This window comes from Rousettus aegyptiacus, unplaced genomic scaffold, assembly GCF_014176215.1.
Source record: "Rousettus aegyptiacus isolate mRouAeg1 unplaced genomic scaffold, mRouAeg1.p scaffold_m13_p_9, whole genome shotgun sequence".
NCBI classification, from domain to species: Eukaryota; Metazoa; Chordata; class Mammalia; order Chiroptera; family Pteropodidae; genus Rousettus; species Rousettus aegyptiacus.
The window spans coordinates 89306772-89334621 of NW_023416312.1; the positions used below are offsets into that span (position 1 = coordinate 89306772).

Consider the following 27850-nt stretch of genomic DNA (forward strand, 5'->3'; position numbering starts at 1 on the left):
CCTTCTACCTTGAAGGGAACATCTTTTTCAGAGACGTGCCCACAGTTGGCACTCAGTGTTTGCCGAAAACAACACTGAGACCATCCTACTTCACAAGTTTGGCTAAGGTCAATTTCTCAAAGGGCGTAATTAATGAAAATATATCTTAAAGTAGACTGGAAAAACTAGACACGTTGAACTGGTAATACATATTGTAGGTTTGAAGGAAAAGTTGTCTATTCTTTTAAAATAGCCCTCACTGGACACAAGGGAGATACAATAAAACTGCCGCCATGAAATGTCTATCATCTTTTTCCTTTTGAGGAAATACATAATTTACAAGGGCTGATTTGCTCATGAGTTTTTACTGGACTGACATTTGCCATTGTAATAACTCTACCTGAGGTCATCTTAAATGTGTAATATCAAACATATGTTTCCAGAAATAGATGTATCTGGGTAAATGTGAACTGATGTTTTATCATGATCTTGCTTCTTATGTCAGAATTAAAATATCGTAAAACTAATCAAAGTGAACTAAATAAGAAAAGTATGATTAAAATACTAAAAATTAATAAAAATAAGAAAAATATAAACATAATATCAGGAATACATACTAGAGAACTACTTACTACATAAATGAAGAAGTGATAGTCAGAAAAAGACACTTCACCCTTGCTCCACTTTTTTAAAATAATTTAATTAAGTAATACATGTTATGAAAATTGCTCGGTCTTAGGGGAAAATTTGCATGGCTAGACTTCCATTTTAATGATCATTTTAATCATTAAACATTCTTGTTCCATTATGACTTATGACCTACAATACCCTCATTTGGAAAGATTAACTAGTTCCCTGGCCCCTGGTCACATTTATCATCAGGGGTAGAGAGTCAAGTCCCACAGACTTGCTATTTTTTTGGAGATATTTCTCATCAGCATGCTTCATGCTATGGTAATACTTACCATTGACTGACTTACCTTTCATTATTTCATTCTGCCTAAACACAGATTCTGGTTATCAATTCATGTTCTTGAAAGGTCTTACAATATCATTAGTACACAGAAATGCCATGTATATCAGTCAAAGTTATAAGGACAACCAGAGGCAGAAGTTATGCATATGAAGAATTAAAAAATAAAAACTACGATGTGATTTAAAGCTACATACTAAAAAACGGAGCCTTGATTTACATATATATATGTGTATCTGTGTGTATATATGTGTATGAATATACACACACACACACATACATATATCCTAAAATGACTACATACAGTATGATCTTGATGCATTTGGTACATCACTGTTTATAAGGCACAGCAAAAGAATTTTTTATTTTTTTTTCCTTTTTAGGAAACACATATGAGCACTGGACCCAAAACAACTTTTTTTTATGATTTCAAAATGGGGAAGATGTTAAAAATAAATGGGGAAAATGATGACTGGGTGAGTGAGGCTCATTAGCATTTAATCATGAGCTTCCTTTAAATAACCCCCAACTGATACATTTTGCTGAGGTACTTTGGAAAACAGAGCAGCTTATATCCCCTAATTCCTCCCCCAAACACTGATTTATACATAAAATTTATGGGAATGTTTTATTACTGATCGTCATATACTACTGCCTGTTAAATGATTACAGTAACCCTCTAGTCACATTGGACTAATCTTTTTCAAATAGAAAAGTGTACATAAAAAGTCTATGATATTTTAATATCACAACAATAACAATGTATTTTGCAAAACAGTAAAGAACCATTCAATATGAATGTTTTTCATCCTTGGTACCAACAAAGCTTTCTTCAAGGGTAATTAAAGGTGACTTCCTCTTGAGGTCACTGTTTAAGCATTCTTAAAAGGTGTGAAACTAACACTTAACATTGGGACCCTGGTCTATGGCTTTGCTGTCTATAGCCCAACATCTCTACAAATGCTGCAGAGGACTCATTAATATTCTGACTAGACTTCCTCGGCCTTTTTCTTAGCCGAAAATGGGAATATTTCTGGGAAATTCTCACAGTCTGAGGTAAATGCAATATAAATCAGGGAAAATGGAGAACGAATGGTCAGAACTAGGTGTTTTAGTCTCAGAGAACATTTAATAGGTCAGCAGAAATCATAAATTGCAAGAAAACCAATTATTATCACTGAAGACAGGGCTGCACTATTTGAGTTTGTTGTTATTACTCAAAATAAATAAAGTATATGTAGTAAAGGTTATGTAACATCTTGGAACTATCTTACTTCAATAATTAGAAATAAAATTGACTTTATTTTTGATGTGTTTCCTTTTTTAGGTTCACCATTAACGGTCTCCAATTTTGCCTTAACGCATGGTTAAAAATAAAACACTAAAATAAATCTCTTTACTCACCTGTGGAAGTATCTCAATGTTAAAATCTCAATTACTCTCAGAGTTATCATTGTGTGTGGAGTGGGGAGCAGAAGTGAAAGCCTGTAATGATGAATTCTCATGACATGAAACTACTCCTTTCTCTTGAGATGAGACTAGTTCTTAAGAGTAGAGATAAAGCGCTATTTCGGGATCAGTGTGTGGGTGAGTAAATTTTCTGTGAGAAAAAAAGTAATAAAATCCAAAGGACAGCCATAAATCTATCCAGATCAGCATCGAAATGTCATTATTTGCTACAGCTCACAATTTTAGATATTTTCATGTTCAATTTCCTTTAGGTTGACCTGCATTAACAGAATTATACAGTGTTGGCTATATTCTGTACTCCCTTCAGGATTTAGCAGGAGTTTACTTAAAAATAAATAAAATACAATATCAAATACATGCTGAGATATACTATTTATTTAGTCACTCACTGTAAGTGCTGTCCTCGTCTTTTGTGCCATCAATGGTTCCATCTGCCTGTAGCTGCAAGTGGTAACCTTGTCGGCTGTATAGTTTGGTAACTATACCCTTAAGTTGAGGCTCTGTAAAGAGAGAGATGGTTTGGATTAATTGTTAAGTTCTGCATAGTTTGTTTAAAAGACTAGGAATTCAAAATTTTAATTTCAATTACAACTTTTAGTGGAAAAGGTCAAGCTACACTTTAAAAAAATCCTCTGAGAGAAAGGAAACAAACTTCGTTTCAGAATAAATCTCCAAATTAAAGAAACATTTGATTTCTACCTTGTAATATCGGTAAAGCCATAAAGCTTCTGACAGCAGCTACAGTTTCTGATAGTGTGTCCTTTGACTTAACAGACTGGTGGTACTCTTATTTCATTGAGTATTCAGAATGGGTTGGCAAATGGCATATCCTGCCTTTTAACAATGTGCCACTTTTCATGTGAAAGGAAAAGAAGAAATACAAAGATAATTTAGAGTGGTTTACAAACCATGGACCAAAAACACACTAGCAATGATTTCTCTCCGAATCACAGCAATTTGGATAAACAGTCCTCTCCATTCTAAGAAGGCTGAAATGCATAAATAACCTGCAACCTCCATCAAAGGACTGAAATTTAGAAAATTGAGCCATGATACAAAAGAAGGAGGAGGAAAGAATAAAACAACCATTACCATATCCCAGCATGTTAATTATCCATAGGGAAAACGGGTGCAAAAATAGCAGAGTTTTTGTTGGTAGTAAAGAAAATTAATTCATACTTATTTTCAAATTTAGTATCAGAAATATGATTCTCCAAAATGTGTTCTCAACTAAAATGATTTTTAAATATGAATCACCATAGATTAATAAAGTAGCAGCCATGCTACTCAAAATTTGCTTATATTGAATACAGACACCTGCAATTGAATAATATTCACGTGATTATTTGGGCCACATAATTACGCCTTGCAACTACTTAAGCCTTTTTAAAACAAGCCTAATTTACAGCTAATGTCTTGAAAAACTTTGAGTCAACAGAAAATTTTTGTCTGCATTTCCATTCCGGGGTGTGTATAACACATAAATAGAGAAATAACAGGTTGTTAAATAAGTCTTAAATTCTGCAACATTTACATGGGTAAAAGCAAGAAAAAAAAGTAAAGGATTCGTTTGGCTAATGGCCAAGTAAGCTGCATGTTCGCCTTAAGGTCTACCTTGACGCAACCTGACACCTAGAGCTGAGTAAATTTCCCCTGGCACCAGAACGCCGCACTACTCTGATCACTGAATAGGTTCCAAAGGACTCACACTCTGCCTATGAGTTTGAATACTCTCTTCAATCCTGCATTTTAGTAGCAAGTGACCATAGTTTCACTATTCTAACCAGATCACTAAAGTCTCTGCCACAAGGTTCTAGGAATCCACTCCCCCCCTCCAGTAAATATTGAAAGCTGCACCACAAGTCAAGTCTGTCCCGATCAGCTTAAAAGTGATCAAAGAAACAGAATGCCTAGATAGCTGAAGCTGGAGTAAACTGGAGGGGAAGGGTCAGACTTTCAGAGATAAAGATAAGGGAGGGATTCCCTGGGTTCTCCTCCAGGGGGATGGAGGGAACAGTGGTGTCTCCTCAGCTCTGCGTCTGCAATTTCCACACGCCACACACACACACACACACACACACACACACACACACGCACACACACACGGCCATGTCTGGGTCGCGCCTGCCCAAAAACCCAGGGGTATACACACAAATGGCACGTCTGAAGCTGAGGGCGCGCTACCTGGGCAGTGTATGCCCCCAGGTTCTGCGCCTGTCCCATGGTAGTGGCAATGCAGTAAGCCTGGTAGCGTTACGAAGGAGGCGAAAAAGCAATCACTTCCCACGCACGCACAAGGGCTGGGTGGCCACATCCATATAAGATGGGCCACTGACAAACTCACCTACGCTTACCAACACGCCCTCCAGCCCCTCTATACTTGTAAAGTATGAAACAAAGAAAACAAAACCAGTCATGAGCCCCTTCCGACCTGGTCTCCTTCTGCGCCTCTTCTTAGAGCCGAAGAGTTTGACCCGGGAAAAGACGTTTAACTTGTTTTTGTCGCAGCTAGTCTTGCCTTTGCTGGGGCTGCTGACACACTTGCAGGCGTTGGATTTCTCGCGCTCACGGGCTTGTCTCTTCTGCCGGATCAGCGAGCTGGCGATAGCCGCCGCCATAGCCACGACGCCCACCACCACCACTTCTTTCGCTGCCCCTCTCTGGCTTCGCCTCCTCCGCCCGCTCCCCCGTCGCTCGCTCGCTCGCTCTTTCGCTCTGTCTCGCGCCTTCGCCGCCTTCGGCTTCTTAGCCTGCGCTCGCCTGGGCTTCTCCGCACTCGGGCTTCAGCCGAGGAGTGGGCTCAGCATGCCATTCAAGCTCCTCCGGCGATGGTCCGGCTCCTGCGCGGGCTGCGGGCTGCCTGGGCTTGAACCGACGCCACAGCTCCCGGCCGGGATCAAAGGCGAGACTGGCGGGCGGAGGCAGAACTGCGCGACTGCGTGAGCTCGGCCCCTGTGCCCCGAGGACACTGTGCACGTCCAAGTGGCTCTGGTCGGAGTTTGGTGGCACCCCCCGCCCAGTGCCTCGCGGAGGGGGCTGGAGGAGAGAGGCGGGCCGAGAGAGCGCAGGCGGGAGAGAGGCCGGGAGCGAGGGCGGCGGGAGGGAGGGGAGGAAGGGGGAAGCGCGCTGGGGAGCGCGCCCTCGCCCTGGCCCCTCTGAGCCTCCGACTAGTCCTTGAAACTTCGTGGCGTGACAATCGGGAAAAGTTGGCCGGTGCCAGCTTTCCAACGGGGATCAAACAGGTAATGGCCTGGCATCTTTGCGGCGGCGGCTGCTGCTGCGGCTGCTGCGGCTGCTGCTGCTGCTGCTGCTCTGGGCGCGGCACAGTCTCAGCACAGGAATTCCGTCGCCGCAGGCACCCTCCAGAAGATCGCGATAGCCTCCCTGAGGCCCCCTCCACCAGAGGCCCCTCCTTCCCGGAGCCCAGCCCGCTGGCTCTGGGCCGCGGGCCTCCTCCCCCCACCAAGTCCTCGCCAGGCTTCTAGGGCTAACACCTGTAGGGGCTTAGGCACTGCCCCATCACCAAGTCTTCCTCCCCTCCTGTTCCCAAAAGGAGCTTCAGGAACAAACAGTGATGGAGGTGGTACCGGGATGAGGTAGTTGCACTAGGGAAACGAAGATGGGAGGAGGTGGTGCTTGGAGATGAAGGATGGCGCGGTGGTGGGGTGTTTCGTTAGTGTTTGACTCTCAGCTAGCAAGATTACGGCCTGGCTGGAGCCCCTGGGAAGTTCGCCAGCCGCTTGCCCCTGGTTCGAACTCACAACATACCCGCTAATACCCTCCACTGAGGTATTTCGCTTGGCAACATTTGTACCCATTCAGGGGAGAGGCTGGGGCTTCCTGACGGGCTCAGCCCCACCAGCGGCAGCAGCTGCCTTAGCAGCAGGCACTGCAGAGCTGTGCCCACACACCACGCTGCCACCCAGTGGTTTTTGCTGACTTTTCATTTCGGGCCAATATGTGCGGTCCGAACTCAGTTTTCCGTCTACATCCCCTCATCATTCCGTTCGTGTTTGGAATCCAAGCAGAGAGCGTGAGTCGTGCACCATGAGCAATATAGGAGAAATGCAGATCTAAACCTCCTTATTTAAGCTGTAGCCCATTTCCAGTCTCCTAACTTCTTTTTTACCCCTGCTCCTCAAGCTCAGACAGCCAGCCTCCCTCCAATTTAAGAATCAAGTCCAGCTTTTTGCTTGCCTCATTCAATTCGCAAGCTCTATCCTTCCCTTATTATACACTTTAATTTGCAGAAGAGTTTTGAGGTCAAGAATGCAACACAGAATGGTCCACCCATATCCCTACCTTCAAACATTTCAAACGGACATGATTGTTTTACTATTTTACTTGATTTCTGTTGCCAAAAAGAATGACCCCAATAGTAGGGCTGGTCTATCTTGGAGCTGCCCCTACATTCTCTTTACTGGACTCCAACCTCTTCCAGATCTTTTCAGAATAAATGTAGATGTAAAACCAAATGCCCAGACTCCAGCTCTTCTTTTTTCTCCTGAGCTCCCAGCTAGGAAACTCTAGCTTCTTAGTCCATCAGAGCTGAATCACCTGACCCTTCTGAATTTTCCAGAGCTCCATTGGGGAACTGCTGCCACCTCCCCTTCTACTTCTCCCCAGTCTTGATCCCTTGCCCCATCAGAAGCGCTATTGTGTCTGCAAAGACAGAATGGGGTGAAGGTTGCAGATGCAAGACAGAGAGTTAAAGGAAAGTGATAATAAATGGTCTGAAATTCCCTGCAGGTTAGTCTATATCTTTGTGCTTTTGGCTTTCCCAAAAGAAAAGGGAGGATGAGGTAGAAGGACAAGTCAATTCAAGTATCTACTTCTTAAGACTTTAATTCATAGGGGAAAAGTCCTAGCTTGCTCCCACTGGATTTCGAATGACTTGGTCTCTGTCACCACCATATTCCCATCTCTGGGCACAGTTCCTGTCACAATTTATGCTCAATAAAACTTTACTGAAAATAATTGATGAATGACTGGTTTATATTGATTCTAAAGGGTAGGAGAATGTTTCCTGGCTCAATGCATGTGATTCAAATTCCAAGTACCATGAAGGGAAATAATCTCACCAAAAGAAGGGTCAGAAGAATCTATGACCAGGGCCAAATATTTGGGTTGTGGGATGAACAGTTAAGATGTTCCTATTCTGCATGTTTCTACCTTCTATGGAGCACCAGGGCCTTTCTTTTCATTCCTCTTGCTTCTCTCTTGGGGCCCTGAACCAAAGCAGGCATGAAAAAGTTAAAGGACAAAGTCCTGATTCAGGCAAGGGCTAGAACTTGGGAAGAGTTAGAATGAGGAAATGGTACTTGTAAATACATCAGCTCTGTTACTAACCCCGATGCTGATGGAACCACTGGGCCAAAGCTGAAAAGCAGATGATCCTATGGGTGTCTATAAATACATTTATTGCTCTAACTTCTCCCTCACAATCAAATTTTATAATCTTAAATAATAAGGGTGCATAGGGGGCCCAGAATCTCTCCCTACCACATGTTTCCATCTGTCTATAAAATGTACTTCTGCCTTTTTAAATCACCCTTTTATTATTTTGTCTTCATGGACAGGAAAAGAAATGGCGCATGATCGGTGAGAGTGGACATGGGGGGGCCTCTAACTCTCTGTGTTCTGTTTAAAGACCACATGCATTCTCTTCTCTCCACTAAGAGAACTCACAGAGGCCTGTGAGTTGGGGAATCATCCCCAACTAGTGTTGGGGAATCATCCAGGGGAAAAGTAGAGGAAGGCCATTTTGACTTTTGGTCCAAATCATATTGTGAAACCAATTAAAATATTAATTAAACAGATAATTTGATCTTTTCCTAACTCTCGTGTGCGTTTCTTAGGTACTTTCAAATTCAGAGCAGAGAGTGATCATAACTCTCAAGTCCTCAAAGGAGAACTGTGCCACAATTCCGGTCATCTTAGGAAGTCATATGAAAGAAAGAACTGCTGCTCACCCTAGAGAAGCATATTTTGCTTTTCCTTTGTGTCTTCCTGCCACCCCAGACCACAAATGTGGCAGTTTAGTGGGGGATGAGAGAAGAAAGAACTTCCCGTTGACACTTATTTCCAAAGTGTCTTTTTGTCCTATCTTGCTCTATTCTTCCCAATTGACACCGAACCCTTGTTATGAAACTTTCTGAGTCTACTCCAGATTCCTAGAGTTTAAATTTTCTCTCCTGAACTCCAGGGCTCTCAACTCCTGTATGCTGTGTGGGTCCATTTTCCTTTGCTTTTCCTAGACTTTCTCCCACCACTGCACTGTCCACCAAACTCTCCTCGGTACTTACTATTCAAGAAGGAAGCATTCATAGCCCCTTTCTCCAATTCAATTGACAAATAGTTCTAGCCTTGGTGACAGAACACATATGTTTTTATCCTGTGTCTGTCACTAACTGGCTGTATGACCTTGGGCATGTCATTTCTACTGTTGGGGCTTCAGTTTTCTCATTTTTAAAGTAATCCTGTAGACTCAACTAATGGATTTCAAATTGTATTCTACAGAGCATGAAGAGTTCATGGAGGGGATACAAGTTCTCCCACTGACAATTCAACCATAGTGCCTCTGCTTTCATCTATTTTATATGCTGGGGCTTGTTGTATGATTTCTTAAAAATAGAAATAAAAGATTCTACTATTTAAAACAAACTGTTTGAAAAATTCTGTATGAAATGTTCCTTAAAGTCTTTTCGGCTCTGGGAGCCTATGATATGACTCTGTTCCTTCAAACTCTTTATCTTCTCCTCCTCATACTTCCACTCTCCTCTTTCCCTTCCCACCCCACCAGAAGATAAACTCTAAAATGGATTCTGAAGAAAAACAAAGAAGTCTCTTTGGCTCCATTCATCCGGGGTTCACTTGAAAACCAGGATTTAGCATTCTTTCCAGAGAGAGTTATGTGAGTTATCAGAGCATAGAATGCTGATCGTTCTCTGCCAATCTCTTTTGGCAGGCCTCAGATGAGCTGTAAAGAAGCTAAGGGGACCTACTCTCAAGAGGCATCTCCAGGAGAGAGACAGAAACCCAAACAGATGTGACTGTGATGAGCAAAAACGAGAAAATTGACAGCTTAATCAGGAGCAGCCTCTATAACTTTTGAGCAGGAAGGAATTGGCTGTCTCTCTGAAACTGTGACAGTGAGAAATTTCAAACACCCTTCCTTCTTGAAGATAAACATTAATGGGCCACTTGCCAGATTGCTCTCCATCTTCACCGACTGTCCATCAAAACATCTGAATGACTGTTTACAGGTCAAGGACTGATAATGTGCTCAAAAGGAGGACAAAGAGGCAGGTTCAAGTGCACTGAAGTCAAGCAACACGGATCTCACCATTAACTGGGTAGGCCAGCAGAGTGGGTATTTAAGAGACAGGGGAGCAAGTACTGCTTTTTATGGTCTATCTAATTGTGTCCAAAGCCCAGAGAAACAACTGGAAAGAAATACAAATGAGATTAGAGAAAAGCCATTAGCAAAGGCTCTTGCCACTTAACTTCAAGCAGAAAGAAAAAATGCAATTGAAGGTAATCTTGTCAATGTCACACTGAAATTCCAGGAACAGAATGAGTGTCTACTGTATTCTGTAACAACTTGACACATTTAAAAGCTGGCAATGAGTCTCTTCTAGTCAGATCATTTGGGGAAATTATTCTCCAGAAACAAAGGTCTCCAGAACCATTTTTTTTTTTTTTGGAAATTGGTTAGCTTTCTAGATTTGCATTCAGGATGAAAAGCCAAGGAACCCGAGTTCTTCATTGTGTCCCCTCTCTGAGATCATTCTCTAAATACTTAAACTATAGAATTCACTAAAGCCACCTCTGGTTTATATTTAAAATCAATTGAGAACACACCGATTAATTCTGATTCTTTAAGAAGAAAAATCCTATAACTCACATAAAAATTTCATTGTTCAGTCATAATTTATGAACATTAAAACCATAAAGCATCCTGATGGTATTAATCATATCTATGAATTCAGCCACTTAATTAGCCATAGCAGCTGCAACATCAAGAGTTCAAGGCGTCTGATTACCTGCTTGGTCATTTAATCAAGAAAACCTGGAGAGAAATATTAGGTTGCTAGGGCTAAGGTTTCTCCCTTGATTATAAGGGAAAGAACACAAAGAGATGAGCTTAAGCTCTAATACATAAAGATTTAAATTTTGTACAAAGAAAACGTTCTTTTCAGTAAAAGTTGTTAAATACCATAATTGCTGATTTTCCTATAGAAGCTTTTGTGAATAGAACAGAAATCTTATCTATCCTGGTGAGTATATGAGTTGATTTCCCTCAAGGCTCTCATTCTGTCATAAAAGCTACACTATATACTATTGATATTGCTCATGATCTGCAATATCGATTAGTCACAGGGAGAGGGGCAGCAACACCATTACTGAGAAAGCTAAAGGTCCTGTCTTTGACTTTGGAAAATCATATTTTGTGCACTTAAAGCATGTGAGTCAAGGCAGTCACACCCAATTTCTAAAGTTTCTCTCATCCAACATATGGAAAATACTTTGTAGGTACAATAAATTTATTCTCCTCAAACAAATGGGTTGCCTCATTGGTGACAAAGCATCCAGAGCCAACAAAAGCAACAGCTTCTCTAAGTGAGTTTGTTCAGCTTTATTCAGTATTTGAAGATCCTGGAAGAACGGCTGCTATTTTATGAACTGACTGGTGGCTAAAAAACATAAATGAGGTATTACTGTGATGGAATATTTATGGCAAACGAAAAATGCGCAAGACTCAAAGGCAAAATATCTTTAACGCTGAGTTCATTTCTTGCCCAGTGAACTAAGTAATCTAAATGAAAAGCTAGAAGGAAAAATGATGGAGGATTGGAGGCAAAAGCAGACAATCGGTAATTTTTCTGGATCTTAGCTGTTTTAGGAAATGCGATTTCTGGAGGAAGGTGACCTAAACTCAGATTTTGAGGAAGAGAATGCAGTGTTTGCAAATGATGTAATGTTCATTATTACTTAGCATGTTGGGGTGGGCTTCACAACCAACATAAGAAATTCTGGATGGATTTCCTATTGACGATGGCACTGACTCCACCAATTTCCTATCAAGAGCTGTTGTTTTTTTAAAGGAGCAGAGTGGTTATGGGAAAATATTTCTGGACTCAGGATTAAGAATCTTAACACATCTTTTTTCAGTTGTTAACCAGGATTTGGTCAGGAGAAGCTGCTGAATTCAGAGGAAATGGCAGCCTCCAGATTCTAAGGAGGGGAAAAGAGCAGGTCCATGATCCACCTGAGAACTATGCAGATGCCCTAGACTTTAAAATTATTTTTTTTAATTTAAGTATAGTCAGTATACAATCTTATATTGGTTATATTAGTTTCAAGTATACAATATAGTGATTTGATATTTTTATACCTTATAATGGTGATTGGCTCACCAATTCTAGTAATAATCTCACCTTGCAAACTTATCACAATATTATTGACTATACTCCCCTTTCCCTTTTCACCCATTCCTCACCCCATCCCTTCTGGTAACCAGGCCATTGGTCTCTGTTTCTATGAGTCTGGTTTTGTTGTTGTTGTTTGTTTTTAGATTCCACATATAATGTGTCTTTCTCTGTCTGACTTATTTCACTTAGCATAATACCCACTACACACATCCATGTTGTCGCAAATGGCAAAATTTCATTTTTTTATTGTTGCATAATATTCCACTGTGTGTATATATACACACACGCACACACACACATCTTTATTCATTCATCTAGATTGCTTTTAGGCTCTCTACTTTTTTTTGGCCATTAGTGTTTCAAATGGTGATAACACTCAATGAATTCTGTGGTTATAATTGCACAAGCAACCTGTTAAGTGCAATTCTATTTTTCTTTAATTCTTACATCAACCTCTAAGGTAGGTATTATCATTATTGCCATTTTACAAGTAAGGAAAGTAAAGTCTAGAAAGACTAAGTGATATATCTATGGTTTCCTGGACTTCACAGAGGTGGAAGTGCCAGTATTTACACCAAAGATCCTCAGCCAATACAATTTATATGTACAAGGTCAGCCCATTAAATACTTTTTCCTTTTTGGCACTGTGTTTGGAATTTGGGTTGCTGAACAGTGGTGTCTGAATGTGGCTACCTCTTGGCTTGGGAAACAGAAAAACTGGACTATAGTATAATTTTCAATTCCATTACGTTTTTTTCTCTTTCTTAACAAAACTGAATTAGGAAACAAATTAGATAGATATGACCTATATTTAGTTATGAGCATAGTTCATATACTTTTAAGAATTTCTTAGAGTTATATTTAAAGGAAACATGACTATGTTTCTCACTAAAATTAAATGATTATAAATCACTGCTTTATGTCATTCTGGGTTTCTCAGTCCAGGGAGGACTCTGAGATAGGGACCTGGTCTGACGCAGGTAATCTGGAGCTTTAGAATGCTATGAGACCCAAAGCACAGTTCCTGGCCTTTATCTTCATCACTACTTAATAGAGACAAGAAGTGAAAGCATTCCCAGTTCTTTCAGTTCTTTCCATACAGGGAAAACTGGCTGTCCACACTGTAAGTCTTTTTATGCCATCCGATTTCAGCTCACAGAAAGCTTGGGTTCAGCCAAAAGAGAGAAATATACTAGACACGATGTATGCATTTCTACGGTCTGAAGCCCACGACTATCCTTTTGCAATCAGGGGTTTCTCTAATATCCATTCTAACTGATTTGCTCTACCTTTTTTCCTTGTGACAAACAGCTAAAAGTATAATCAACAGACTGAAATTATTTAGTAAATTCTCCTTCAACCACTGAAGAACTCGAACAATTTTAGAACCTGATTTCCTAACAGAGGCTTTGATGCTCAATTAACAATCTCATTTTAGAGAAAAGATCTGAGGGAAGAGTAGTTAAATAAATAAATGTGTCCTGGGCCAAGTTGTTCATTCACTTGTTTGTTTGTTCATTCATTCATTCCCTCATTCAGGATTTACTGAGAACTATTTGGCATGTACTGAGCTGTGTCCTGAAGGATACAAAGGTACTAACAAGTATAATTTATTTATAGAGCTCTAACTATATTTTGGACACTATTCTAAGTATATTGCCATTATTTACTTATTTAATACAACAATCTTATAAGCTTATCTCCATTTTACAAATGAAAAAGCTGAGGCAAAGAGAGGTTAGCAAGTTCATTTAGGTAGGAAGTAATGGCGCCAGGATTCAAAGCCATGCATTCTGACTTCATATCTCATGTTCTTAAAACTGCTCTACTGCCTCTCCAGTGACTGTCCCTGGCCTCAAATGAAGGTGCAAGAGAAGTAAATAGCTAAAATAAAAATGTGTACCACACTGTAAGAGTGGTACCAAATGTCCAAAGTGTTGGAGGGCACCCAACAGAAGGCACAGAAAGGCAGAGTTTGGGTTCTGCTTCAGAAAAATAATCTCACTGAAGATGAATTTTGGAGGATAAAGAAGAGCTGGAATGTTGGGGAATGGAACTGAGTAAAGCCAGACTTCAAGCCTGGGTTACTGACTCTTCTCCAGGATGTAATTCTCTGTGAAATATTTCTTACTGGCATGGTCATGAAGCATTCTGGAGATTAGGAGAAATAACATGTGCCATGTGGATATTCTGATGGACATTTGTGAATTTATTTCTTGCTTGGAAACCAATTGTCTTGCCTTTCCCACTGACCATGTTTAGCACATATTGTCAACGGTGATGTTCAAGTGTACAGTAGTTTATTAATTTGCAACTGCCACTGGCAGAGGGGTTATTAGAAATGATCCCTTTGGAAAGATGTCAAACAAAATAAAAATTAAATTGCAATGAATGCCGCAGTGAGTCAGGCATTATCCTCCTGTAATTACTGGGGTGAGCTTGGAGACCAGAGATTTGCATGTGGGCAGTTATTAAATAATTTTATTATGATGACGATAAAACTTTAAGCTAACAAATGAATTAAAGATCATGAGAAAATTACTGTTCAAGCCAGGTAATCCTAGTAATTTCTCAATGTAGACATCAATATTCTTACTGAACAAGAACAACTATGATTTGGTTGGTATTTGAATATGTTAAAAATATATATATTTAAAAAAAATCTTCCTGCTTCCTTCATTCTTCTTCCTGCCCCTAAAATTCCAGTGCCTACTTTCTTTGTCAGAATCTTGGTATCCTTTGGTCTGAAAAAAATATGCTTAATTACTGAGGGAAATAACAGTGCTCCATTTCGGTATAAGAACCAAAACAACATGCGTGTATGTACACATCAGGCAGGCCTCAGACAATGCTATAAAGCTAGCATTTTAGCCCAGAAGCCCACTGTCCTTATGAGGCTCCAGAGGAAACTGATCTGCCAGACAAGATTTTAGTTTCCAGTTTTCCTAATTCTTCTCCTCCATTAAAATCACACTTTCCTATATCTCATCCTTGGGTCATTGCATCCCGCTAAGACAGCTAGTTAAATACTCTCATCAGTGCTGAGTTAATGAGTACTAGTATTCCTTGCAAACCCCCTGGGAATCGACTCATTCTAAGAGAGATTTTATGGAAGCAATAGTCTATTACAAAATAGCATCTCTACTGGTGACATTTGAAATGACAGAACAGGCTGCTGGGATAGCTTCAAGGAAGGGAACAGCTTTGGAGAATCCCTCAATTTAACAGCCCCCTGCCGTTTGCATGTGAGTGTACATAGAAGGTTGCTCTACTAACTTTGTTATTCATACAACATAAAATAATGTCAAGCATGCTCATTTCAGCTCTTGTTCAATATTTCTAACCCTTCATAGACAAGATTCTCTAAAAAAAGCTGTCTAACAACAATCACTACCTCCTTACTCTACATTCATCTTTCACTCTGATTTTATTATATACCATATCATATCACATCACATATTATATTATGCGTGTGTAGTCCTAGTAATTTTTCTACATAGATTACAATATCCCTTTGGAGAGAGACAACTAGTATTTGGTTGTTATTTGAATATATTTCAAACATGCAAAAATATTCCTATTCACTGCATTCCTCTTCAATTGTGCTTCTTCAATTTCTCACTTGTTTTTCTTCAATTCTGGAAATTTAGCCACCAACTCTCCATCTACTGCCTCTCCTAGATCTCTATCTACTCTCCTGAAACTTCTATTAGCTGTATATAAGAGCCCATTCTCTCCTCTTTGACTCCTTACTTCTTCCTAGTTCCATCTGTTTATCTTTCTTATAGAATCTCAGTGCTTCATTGATCCACTCTCTACTTGGGTTTAGTCTATTCGATTTTGTTTTTATTTCATTGGAATATACACATATACTATATATTAATATACATTATATATGCATACATATTCACATATACATATATACATATATAATTTTTATAATTCGTTTCATCTTTCTAATATATCTGCTATTTTTTTCACAATATACTGTTCATACCTTATGGATTCTATTTCTTCATTCATCCTATTGAACATTTTGAAGATACTTATATTAAAGTCTCTTTCATATAGTCTTATGCTACAACTTTCCTGGAATATGAATTACTCTGTTTATTGTCACTACTGACTCTCCCTGCAGTGGTTTCTGTGGCCTCACCTTCAGCAGGAGGGTGATTTTCTGCAGAAGTCCCATTGAACCCTGGATAGGAGAGTTATCTATCTCTAAAATTTTGTGTTCTTTCTATGCCAGCATTCTATGGGTATCGTTGGATCCAGGTCCATTTTTTCTTATTTTAATTTTCCAGCTTTTTAGTACAAATTCAAATGTGGGATTCCAATTTCTTACACTAAATGCCCAGAATGGACACCTTGCCTATATCCTGCATCCCCAGGCCTTGAGTCCTGGTTGATCATGAACTGAACAGGATTTCCTAGCTAGTACCTTTATGCAGGTGGTTCAGGAATCTGTGTCAGCACTGTAGCTTCAACTTAAACTCCAGGGTATATACTCAGTTCTAATACCCTTCCTTGATGGCCATTTAGCTTCAACTGTTACACTTCACTTTGACTTTGAATTGTTTTGTTTATATCACCTGGAAATTTCTCTTTTTTGCTTTTGAATTTTCTTGTATATTGCCAAAGATCTAAGGTAATATTTTATCCACTATTTCTATGTGTTTATAAAAGAGTAGGGGCTTCTGCAATATCTTAGTTCAGCACATTGACTGGAAGTCCCTATTCAATCTTTACCTCCACCATAACACTAAAATTGCTTTTATTAAGATCATCAATAGCCTTTGTACTGTTATTTCCAAGGACCACTTCTCAGTCATTATACAACATTTCAACAGTATTTCCCATCATTAACTATTCCCTTTTTGACATTCTTCCAGAGGCTTCTCTGAGACTGTGTTCTCCGGGTTTTCCTCCTACCTATATTTGACTCCTTCTTCACAGTCTCCGTTTCCAGTCCCTTCTCTTATTACTGACCATTTGAGTTCTTTAGGATTCTGCCCTTTGCCCTCAGATTTTCTCTCTCAATCTCCTCTTTCTAGGTATGGGCTCTTCATTCATCCATTCAACAAATGTTCTTTAAGCATTTACTCTGTGCCAGGCTAGGTGGTAGGTGTCCAACAGTAAACAAGGTAGATGTGTTCCTGCTCAAATGGAAATTATAGTGTAACAAAGAGTCAGATAGTAAACAATTAACCTAAATATGTAGATATAGATTGTGATCACTGCTATAAAATAAAGGACAGAATGCTATTCAAGAGTAATTACAGAAGAAGCTAATTGAGATTGGAAGGAAAGGGAAGGCCAATAAAAAGAGATGACATTTTGCTGACTCTTAAAATATGATACAGATTCAGTCTCATGAATTGTATAGGAAATAACTACCTCGTATACTGTAACAATTCCAAAAATCTCCATTGTTTTTGATGGGGTTCTAGACTTGCTACCCCAAAATACGGCACTTTGGCATATTGACTATTTTAAATTGAAGAAGTTTGAGAAAATGATAAAAGCAAGACAGTCACTCTAATCTTCCCTCCTTTCTTCTCCTCTGAAAGAGGTCATAAAACCATCCTGTGAGAAGTGCCCTCCTTGTAACAGAGGAAATGAATATCATTATTTCCCAAGACAAATGGATACCAAGAAGAATTATAACCCACAGACCCTGCTAAGTTTTCAATTTGCTGCTCTTACCTCAACCTCCTTGGCCTATCATAGCTCTACACAACTACCCCATCCTTGATCAAACCTAGCATAAAAATACTCAGGTCTATATCATTTCTCCTGCTCTCCATTTCCTAAAGAAGGCTCTCATGTCACATAATACTTAAACAAGTTAGCATGTTTTTCTCTTGTTATTATATCTGTTTAATTTTCAGACCCAGCCAGGTACGCTAAAAGGTTTGAGGAAGTTTTTCCTCCTCTGCACTTTTGTCAGCTCAGATAGCACCTTTGAGCTCTAAGTATGGATAGTTCAAACACCACTCAAGACCTCGAACAAAATAAACCCCAAATTGAACCCATATCCACAAACTGGTTCCTCCTCTCTTATTCCATGTGGTTATTAAGGTTATTTCATATATTCAACTCCTTTCTGGATTCATCAACTATCTCACCCAAGCCAGAAACTTGGACATTATCCTGCATTTTTTCTGCTCCTACCTATATCCAAGGAGCAACCAACTACTGCAGGGTCTATTTTCTTAATATCTTTTCTAAACTCCTATTGTTAAGGCTTTCACCTATTTCTGTTTCATTTCTTGTCCGAGTTTTACTATAGCTTCCTTCTTGGCCTATGATCAAATTGGTCTGTCACTGCCACAATTCTGACAAATCTGATCATGTCATGCACTGTTAATAAGTCTCAGTTGCTGTCCACTTACAAGCCCTCCATTATCTGGTCCCAGAATTCCTTTTTACCCTTACCTTCTGTCAGTCTCCCTCCCCCACACTGTAATTCAGACATACCTAAGTATTCGCCTTCTCCCTACTGCTGTGCCTTGGAAAGTTCTGTTCCCTCTCACTCGGCAAACACATCAACATTTATCTCAGGCATATTCTCCTTTGAGAAGCCTTCCCCAACAATCCCCATGTAAAGACACAGTTTCCTCTTCTCTGTTCCATAGCACACTGTACATATAATTATCGTAGCATTTATAATACTCATTTCTGTCTACTTGTTTGTCATGCCCACAGTGAGCTCCCTGAGGCAGGGACTGGCACTTTGACTCTGGATCCGCACATCTAAACAGATAGGGACTCAATAAATGATAGCTTCATGGCTAAATGAATTAGCTAATTCTCCCTTTCTCTGTTTAGAAAGCAAGCAGAAGGCATTTAAAGCAATGAAATGCAGGACAGGTCCATTTTGCTAAGAGTAGGTTTATGTACAGTGCATGTTAAAGAGTGGTCATGTCTTAATTATTAACAGAACTATGGTTCAGGCACTGAACTATAAGCAGGGGCCTACCAGCTTCTTGTGAAAGGCAACGTTAAAAAAGGTTAGTAATTAGATTCCATCGTCTTATTTGATCTGCATGGAAGCTGATGTAGCCAGAGCTGCTTTTAATTAGCTCCATTTTACAGAATAGAAAACTTTCTCACCAACAGGTCATGGTTTCCCTAACATCATCCAACTGATCCATCTATTAATCAGTTTAGGCCCTACCTCATCCCAAAGAGCAACTGTAGTTGCTTACAAAATAGTGTACAGGAATATAAAACTGAAAACAAAGAAAATGGCATTGGAGTGAAGGGAGAGGAGTCATATCAGAGGAAGCCAGCAGGGTTTCTAACCCAAGGTTTCCTACTCCTAGCCTGATTCCCTTTCAGTCCCATTAGGCTGCCCCCAAACGTTTTCGAACTACTGGGTGGTAATCGACAGGAGTTTGTTTGCATTTAAAAAACCAGCAACAATTTTGACCTCATAAAGCAAGTAGCCCAGTATCTATTAGAATAATCTCAAATCAAATGTAAGCACTGAAAATTAAATCCGAACTTGAATTACTTCAATTATCCTGCTTGGACTAGAAATCTAATCAGTCAACAGAGAAAGGCAAGGTGAAATGAGATGAGGCCACTAAGAAAATTGGTCCATGAAGGTGCAGGGTCCTGGGTTTGTTTTTTAGAGTGACACATATACTGAAACATTAATTAGAGCAAAAGGTGACCAGTTTCTGAGGTAATATAATTCAATTTTGATCACATCACATTTTACAGACATCCATCTGCTCCTAGATTTTGATGAGAGTTTAAACAATAATGTGGCTTTACTTGGATCCTGTGACTCAACCAAAATCACAGTTACCATTTTCCTAAGTGTTTTACTGAAATTGAAAATGATAATACCTATCAAAGCTCTCCAGTGCTGACATTTCCAAGTCTCTTTACCAGTACAAACAAAATTAGGAAATGGAAAATATAACCTTTCTCGCCCTGTATTTTCTTTACGGGGTATAAAATTGAAAGGTAGTGTATGTTCCAGTATCATGACCAAATAGCAGGAACGATAATAATGATGAGAGAGTGATAACAATAACAGCTATTTTTCTGAGCATTTACTCTGGACGGTATACTATTCTAAATGCTTTAGAGAGTTAACTTACTCGATTCTCTCAGCAACCCTATGAGAGAGGAACTATTATTATTCCCATGTTATTGATGTGAAATGAGGCACAGTGAGATTAAAAATTTGCCAAGGTCACACAGCTAACATGTGGTAGGACTGGAACACTAATCCAGATAATCCAGCTACATACAGATAGGCAAATAATCCTAATTTATAGTTATTTGGTCAGATGGATAGATTGTATATTTCGTGGATTGTTTCTGACCTTTTTCTACTAACTCTTGCTTTTTTCCCTATTTATATCATTGCCAATTAACATTCTAGTAATAGGGGTGCAGGGAAAGTGAAGATACTACTAAATTTATAAGAGCTTGTATGAATTTCTTCAAGAAGTGGAAATACTTCTCAGTTTTTGTCCCTTGATGCTCACTGCAGTGACTTCTATCATACTTTGCAGCTTTGAAATCTTCTTCACATGTATATAGCTAACCCCTGTGTTGCCATGGAGATTTAGATAAATGCCACGAGCATGGGCCTGATTTGCATATTCCGTTGATTAGCAGGGGTACTTGCTAATCCCTGCCAAATTCTCCCATCCACTACCATGACTAATCTCACATGTTGGCAATTTATGGGATTCATGAATGTTAGGAACTGATCCTCTCAGGTTATTTAACACTTCAGTTCTGTTTGGTAACAGCTTAATTAAACTTCGAGGGGGAAAACAAAGGTCAACAGAAAAATAAAATTAAGTCTTTTAGTTAATTAGTGGAAAGGGAAATATAATTCACAGCTATGAGAAAGAACAAAAATATAATACAACATAAATGGTACATTTCATTCTGGGTATTCAGGAGTTGATAAGAGTAATAAGAGTTTTTTTTCTGTGCCTGGTGGGGTGCTAGATGCTTTCACATGTGTCATGTCATTTCGTTTTCACAATAATCTTATGATACCTAGAGAGGAGAGGTTGAATCACATACCCAAATTCAGACAGCTATCAAGGGATACGCTCTAAATACAACTGGACCAGTCAAGTGTGTCTGACTCCTTCCACACCACTGGAGTGAGACTGTAGATGGAGAATACTTTCCATTCAACATCTTGATTCTCTAGAGAATAGAAATGGGGCCAATGAAGAGAAGCTGCAAGGAAACATATTAGGGCTTCCTTTGATGAAACCATTTCTAACAATAAAGGCTGTTTAAAACTAGATGTAAAGGATTATTTTGGGAGGTAATCAGTGCCCTGTCACTGGAGGTGTTCAAAGATGAGTTGCGGGGATCACACAGAGCTGGTAAACACTTATCAGATATCATAGAAGGTATTCTTGCATTTAGTGAATGAGTGAATCATCGTGGACTCCATTTTCAAAGCTCCGCCACAAAGACCACCAGAGAAACGTATTCATCATAAAACACTGGGCATGTGAAACATACTGGGCAAAAGAAAGCACTTCCCGGACACATTCTCAGTGGTGGCTCACAAGGGGAGAGTTAGTGAAGAATGCGTATAAGGTTATAGGAGCTGGAGTTGGTCATGAGGTAGTTTTTAAGGCAGAATTTTATAAGTATGATCTTTACAAATTCTGGTCAGGATTTGCAGACCAAGTTTCTGGAATAGTCAGTGGTCTTATCTTTGGGACATATGAGCCATGTGGAAGTACTCTTAAAGCAGTCTAAGCAAAACAAACAAACAAATAAAACAAAAACAAAGAAATTGTCACAGACAACAGAAGACTAAGACATGACTGCCAAATGCAATGTGGTATCCTGGATGGGACCCTGGAACAGAACAAGGAAGGGCATTAGTGGAAAAGCTGGTCAAATCCAAATAGTCTGGGGTTTGGTAGATAATAATGTACCAGTGCTTTTTCCTTAGTTTTGACAAATGTACCATAGTATTTTAAGATATTAACATTAGGGAAAATTACATGAAGCATATATGAGAACTCTCTGTACTATTTCTGCAAACTTTTCTGAAAATCTAAAATTATTCAAAAAAAATTTTTTAAGTTTCTTCAAAAACAGTTTGAGTTTCATTTGTCTTGCATATCATGGCTTGCTTCAGTTTTTCTATTTTATGAGTAATAGTTCAATATGTTCTGCAAGTTGTGGTTTGCTTTGTTTCTCACCTTGACTTGGAAAACGTTACAGGGGCTATCTAGTCTGAATAGAGTGTCTATTTAACCTGAGCTATCGAAAATAAGTAATGAGATTTGATGGGATTAGAAAAAATGCATTTGAAATAAGACTTATTTTTCACTCCTTGTCCTTCCCCCCTGCCCCAATTTTATGATTTCCTGAGGTAAGGGGACCATCTTGAGTACATAAATGATAGTGCACCAACAGGGCAGTGAGAAGACAGTTTCTGAGTCTGTAGGGAGAAGCATGGATACTTCCCATCACTGCTAATAGAAAAGTAACAAGTAAAGACTAGTGAAGTCCATGATACAGTTATTTACTAGGAAATATCACTCCCTGAATCCAGCAAACAGAGCACACAAAGTCGGCACAGGTCAAGAATGGCTCCTGTATGTCTCTCTGAATCAGAAACAGCACTCTTGTTTTTCCTAAGCTGTACTGTGAGATTTCTCAGCATTCAGACTGCCAGCACCAGACATTATAAATTTTAAGTCTTTACCTCTTAGAGGAACCAGCTGCAGATGGTGTTTGTGATTGCAGCAGAGGAAATGGCATTTAGGGCAAAGAGTATTGATAGTATAATGGCTTCTTTCCTAAGGATATTTGGCATGCATTTCCAGTGATATTTACTTTTACTTTCCCAAGAAGCTTGAATCTCCTTTTCTCCTTCTCGCAAAAATATTGATATTATTGGTAATGGGCAAAGCATGACTTTGCACTTGCAAAATAAGGACTACACATTGTAATAAAGTACCATTTGTTATGGGTTTGCACATGATAATTAGAAACAGTATTTAGCTGTGTCCAAGGTAAGCTGTCATTTCCACTTTTCAAACTATACCCTTGATGGAATGATGAGAACAAGAATACTGGGTTTGAGTCTCAGTTCCCCTACTAACTAGTCTTGGACTTTAGGAAAACTCTGTCTTACACTCTGGGCTTCTATTTCCTCATGTATAAAATAAGAGATCCATGTACACATAATTTCTTTGATTTTAATTAATCCACCACTAATCAGAAAGACAATACCATGGGAGTGTACCATAAAGTCTTAGAATTATTTGTCTATCATGTTCAGTTGCTCCATCAAATTGGAAAGTCATGAAGTACAGGAAGCCTGAAGCCCCAGGTTCTCCACTTAATGCAGAAAATAGTGGACCATGTTGCAGAATGGTCAAGGTCATGTGTTCTGCAACTAAAAATTCCGGTGTCAGTCTTGATTCTGTAGCATGCTAAATGTGTGACCTCGGTATACCAACTAACCTCTCTGTTCTTGAGTTTCCTCAACTCTAAGATGAAAATAACAACAGTACCTACCTCCTACAGTAATTGTGAGAATTAATTGGGCTAATATTTGCAAAAAGCTTAACATGTATTTGGCATATAGTACGCCCACAATAAACTGTAGTTGTTATTTCCATTATTCCTCTTGATATATGTTATTAAAACCAGCTTTATCTTCACACATATCTGGACAAAAACAGCCAATAACGCTTATCTGCTGTAGACTAATGGAAGTGACTGATATTTATTTGAGACCTCCAATGGTTTCCAATTTCCTAAGCCAGCCCTGGCCTAGGCTGTCTAGAATAAAAAGAATAGCAAATACCTACACTGTACTTACTGTATGTGTCAAATACCAGTCCTTTGCATTTATTACTTAATTTAAGCCTGCTGATGAGGTGGATACCATTATTATCTCTAATTTTTGGATGAAAAACTGAAGTATAGAGAAGTTAAGCAAGTTTTCAAGTGGCAGCTATTATATATCAGGATTTGGACTCATTCTGGTCCAGAGTCTCTGTTTTTGATGCTATGCTTTGGTGCCATAATAGCCTGCATTTATTAAGTGCCTACTAAGTGCCACACTCATCATAAATCTTATCTCTAATCCTCAGATAACCCCGCAAGGAGGGTATCATGCTCATCTTAACTTTTATAAATGTGGAAAGCGAGGCTCAGAAAGACTAAGTAACTGGCTCAACATCACAGAGCTAGAGAGTGCTAGTCTGTTTTCACAACCTCTGTTCTGTCCAGTCTACTGCATTATCTTTTAGCAAGAATAAGATTCTCATTTTTTTTTAAACTCAGAGGTTGTCTAGTGGGAGATGAAGGCCAATTTTATTCAGCGTCAAATTTCTGGAAGGGTGGAATAACTGCAACACTAACTTTCTCTCTGGGAAAAACGCATAGCCCTCCCATTAATGAAGCATAGGAAAAAAAGCCTTCGGTGAAGGCTCCCTAGTGCTAGTCCATGTCCCACAGGCATTGGTGAGATCTGCAGATCTCTTCAACAAGAAGATTTTCTCTTATATAAAGGGGAAGAGTTACCGAAGCACATAAAGAGAGCTTTCATATGAAATTCAAATTTGTCCAACCTTCCTGAGAATGAATCTTAAGTGAACAAAATAACATTCTGACTAAAGCCCATAATCACATCACTTCTTACATGATGAGACACAATGAGATGCATGAAAGAAATAACTGTAGAACAAATTCACCCTATTTAATTTTATAGGAGAACAGTTCTTCTAGATTTACCCTAGAAGTACATAAGATGTCAATGAGGCCAATGCATTTTTTTTTGTGATCTACTAAGAAAATGTACCTAGTAAAATATAACACTAAGCTAATAATGAATTTGTCCTTAGATTCTTAGAAGTATGACCCACAAAAGATGTTCCAAAATGCATTACAGTGGATTAGAAAAATATACAAGTTCTGTGATTTTTATGCTTTTCCCACTGGATATTACCTACACATAACTCCTTATATGTTGATTTTGTACAAAAAAGTCTCCCCAGTTCAACAGGATCTCAATATTAAATATAAAAAGAAGACAGATGGGAAATTTATATTTTAAATATAACAGTGACTTTTACTCACCCAGTATTTTAATATTACATTATCCTTTCCAAAGCTACAGTTAGCAAAAACTGAAGAAAAATGTGTGAATTCATCTCTGTTGAGGATCCTTATATGCAGGGAAATATGAACACATTTATATTAAATAAAAGCCTTTTTATGAATCATAATCCAGCATGCAATGGCTTATTTGCTTATACTCCACTTTAAGTTGATAAATCTTTTGCAGTTTTTCTGTTTTGGCTGTGTAGGTTATACCTCCAGATTTCCAAAGCTTCAGAGGGGAGTCAATCTCTATCTAACATTTAAACGAGTAGACAGATAGACCATTTTTCCCTTCTCCCATTACCAAATACTCTATCCTTGAAACCAGAGCCCCTTGACTCTTCAAAGACCTTTCATTGAAAATTTACCGTCAACAAACTCTGACCTCCAAGTCGGAGACTGGGTTTAACCAGGCCATATATGCAGTTATTGCTTACTCAAGCATGTGGAGAATTTTGGAATATTATGTCATTGGTGATATTTTACTCACATTATATTGAGTACTATTATTATTGCAATAATGGTACTTTAGCCCAAGTCTAAGATATAATGGTAAATAAAACTCAGTAAGTATGAATTAGAACTCCACACTCTGGGCTTTACAATGAGTCGGAATCATTAGTTACATGCCACTGGAGAAGGGCCAGGAAAGCTGAATGAGACACCCCTCTCCACTCAATCCTAGATGTATAGTGTAGGGAGGGCCAGGATAACTGAGATAAACCTCACAGGCACTGGGGACATTGAGTTCACTGAGTAACTCCTTCGTTGGCCCTCTAACGCTGTGATAGGCGAGAGACAAAAGAGAGAACACCTCCTCCTTTCAGGGTTCCAGTACATAGAGTCTACTGAAATATGGGGTTAAGGAAGAACAGGGACAGACTACCCAGATACACATAGTGAAAGCTCTGATAAAGAGAAGGTTGTGATCTGGCTCTTAAATAAGGTGAAACTTGTCGTAAATTGAATATAACTAAAGCAACAACAAAGCCCAGATCCAGATCAATCTAACAGGAGATTAATCCCAGACCAAATACTAATGGTCTAATAGAAGAATAAGTATTCCCATTTTGGGACATTAATATAATTTATCTCAGTTTCTCTTTTGTACATCTAGTAACTTGTATTTAAACAGAAATTACACAAAAAAACAAAAGACTTAGAAAAAGAAAAAAATAGGAAACATTATCAAGAGTTAGAGTCAATAGAACCAATCCCAGAGATGGCCTAGATGAAGGACTGGATATAGAATTTCAACACTGAGATGGAATCTGTAAATAGAGAAATATGGAAAAGCTAGAAATGAAATGCAGAAGGATGGCTTTGTTTTAGGGATTTTCAGTTGACTGGCTATAGCAGAGAATGAAATTTCTGACTTAGAAACAGGGAATAGAAAGAAAAAAAGTAAAAAATTAGAAAAAAGTGCCTGATATCTGTGGGATAATAGCAAACCATCTGACATGAGTAATTGGAATCCCTGGAGGAGAAGAAAGGGAGAAATGAGCAGAAGAAATATATGAGGGAATAATGACTAAAATTTTTTTCAAGATTGATGAAAAATAACATCTTAAATATCCAAGAAGCTCATAGAATACCAAACAAGATTGAGATGGCAAACAAAAACCAGCTAGGCAAATCATAGTCAAAGTACTAAAAAACAAAGATAGACAATCTTGAAATCATCTAGAGAAAACAGAAACACTACATATAGTGGAACAATGATAAGAGTAATATATAACTTCTCATCAGAAACAATGAAGGACAGAAGACAACAGAATACCATCTAATCTACTGAAAGAAAAATAAAAGTTGTCAACCTTGAATTACATATACAGCAAAAGTTATCCTTCAAAGATAAAGGTGAAATAAAGAAATTTGCAGGATTTAAAAAAAAACTTAAAGAATTTTTATCCAGCAGACATGCACTGTGAGAAATGTTCAAAAAAAGTTCTTTATAATGAAGTAAAATTATACCACATGGAAATATAAATTAGAAGATTATACATTATAAATTAGAAGAAGATAAAAAACACCAGGAGTAAATATATTGGTAAACATAAAGGGAAATTATTTATAAAAAAAGTATGTGCATGTTTACGTGTGTGTATGAAGAAATCATATCTGACTATTGACTTTATATAGTAAAAATAATAATATAACAAGGGGTTTATAATACGTATAGGATAAAATACACAAGAAAATTAACACAAAGGTTGTGAGTGGCATAACTGGAAGAATATTACTGCAAATTTCTTACTTTGTGAAGTAACAGAATATATATTGAAAGTTGCAGAGATAAAGATGCCTATCATAATCTTGTGAAACTGCTAAAATGATACGAAAACAGAAAATGAAAAAAAAAATATTTGGTTCGCCCAATAAATGCTGGAAAAGAGGACCAGGAAGATGAAGAGAAGATTGGATAAATAGAAATCAAGCACCAAAATGGAAGATTTGACTCCAAACATATCAATAATTATGATAAACAATAAATAGTCTTAAAATCTCAAAAGGTAAAATTTGAGGACTGGAAGAAAAGCAAAGACTGAATTATATATTGTTTACAAGAAACATACTTTAAACATAAAGATACAAACAAAATAAACATCTAAGGATGGAAAATATACATATTGCAAACGGTAAATTGAAGAAAAATAATGTGGCTTTGCTAATATTGTAAGAAAGACCTCATGGTGACGAATACTACTAGAGACTGAAAAAATAAATTTAAATTAGAAAATAGTCATTTATCAGGAATATAAATTCCTATATGTATTTGCACCTACTAACAAAGGTACTAGATACTTGAAGCAACAATTGAAAAATTGATAGCAATAAAAGAAAATACAGATAAATCCAC

The 27850-nt window shown here is 38.4% G+C and overlaps 1 protein-coding gene across 3 annotated transcripts in view; it reads right to left on the reverse strand.

Moving 5' to 3' along the window:
- FGF13 (fibroblast growth factor 13) overlaps nt 1-27850 on the reverse strand; it is a 457427-nt gene that overhangs the window by 60549 nt on the left and 369028 nt on the right. For 2 of the 3 annotated variants that reach the window (XM_016125143.2, XM_016125141.2), the window contains one exon: nt 2812-2922. In XM_016125143.2, coding sequence (XP_015980629.1) covers nt 2812-2922 — 111 coding nt within the window. Of the gene's footprint in view, nt 1-2811; nt 2923-4853; nt 5766-27850 lie in introns of those variants that run through there. The other variant, XM_016125142.2, reaches the window with a different exon arrangement.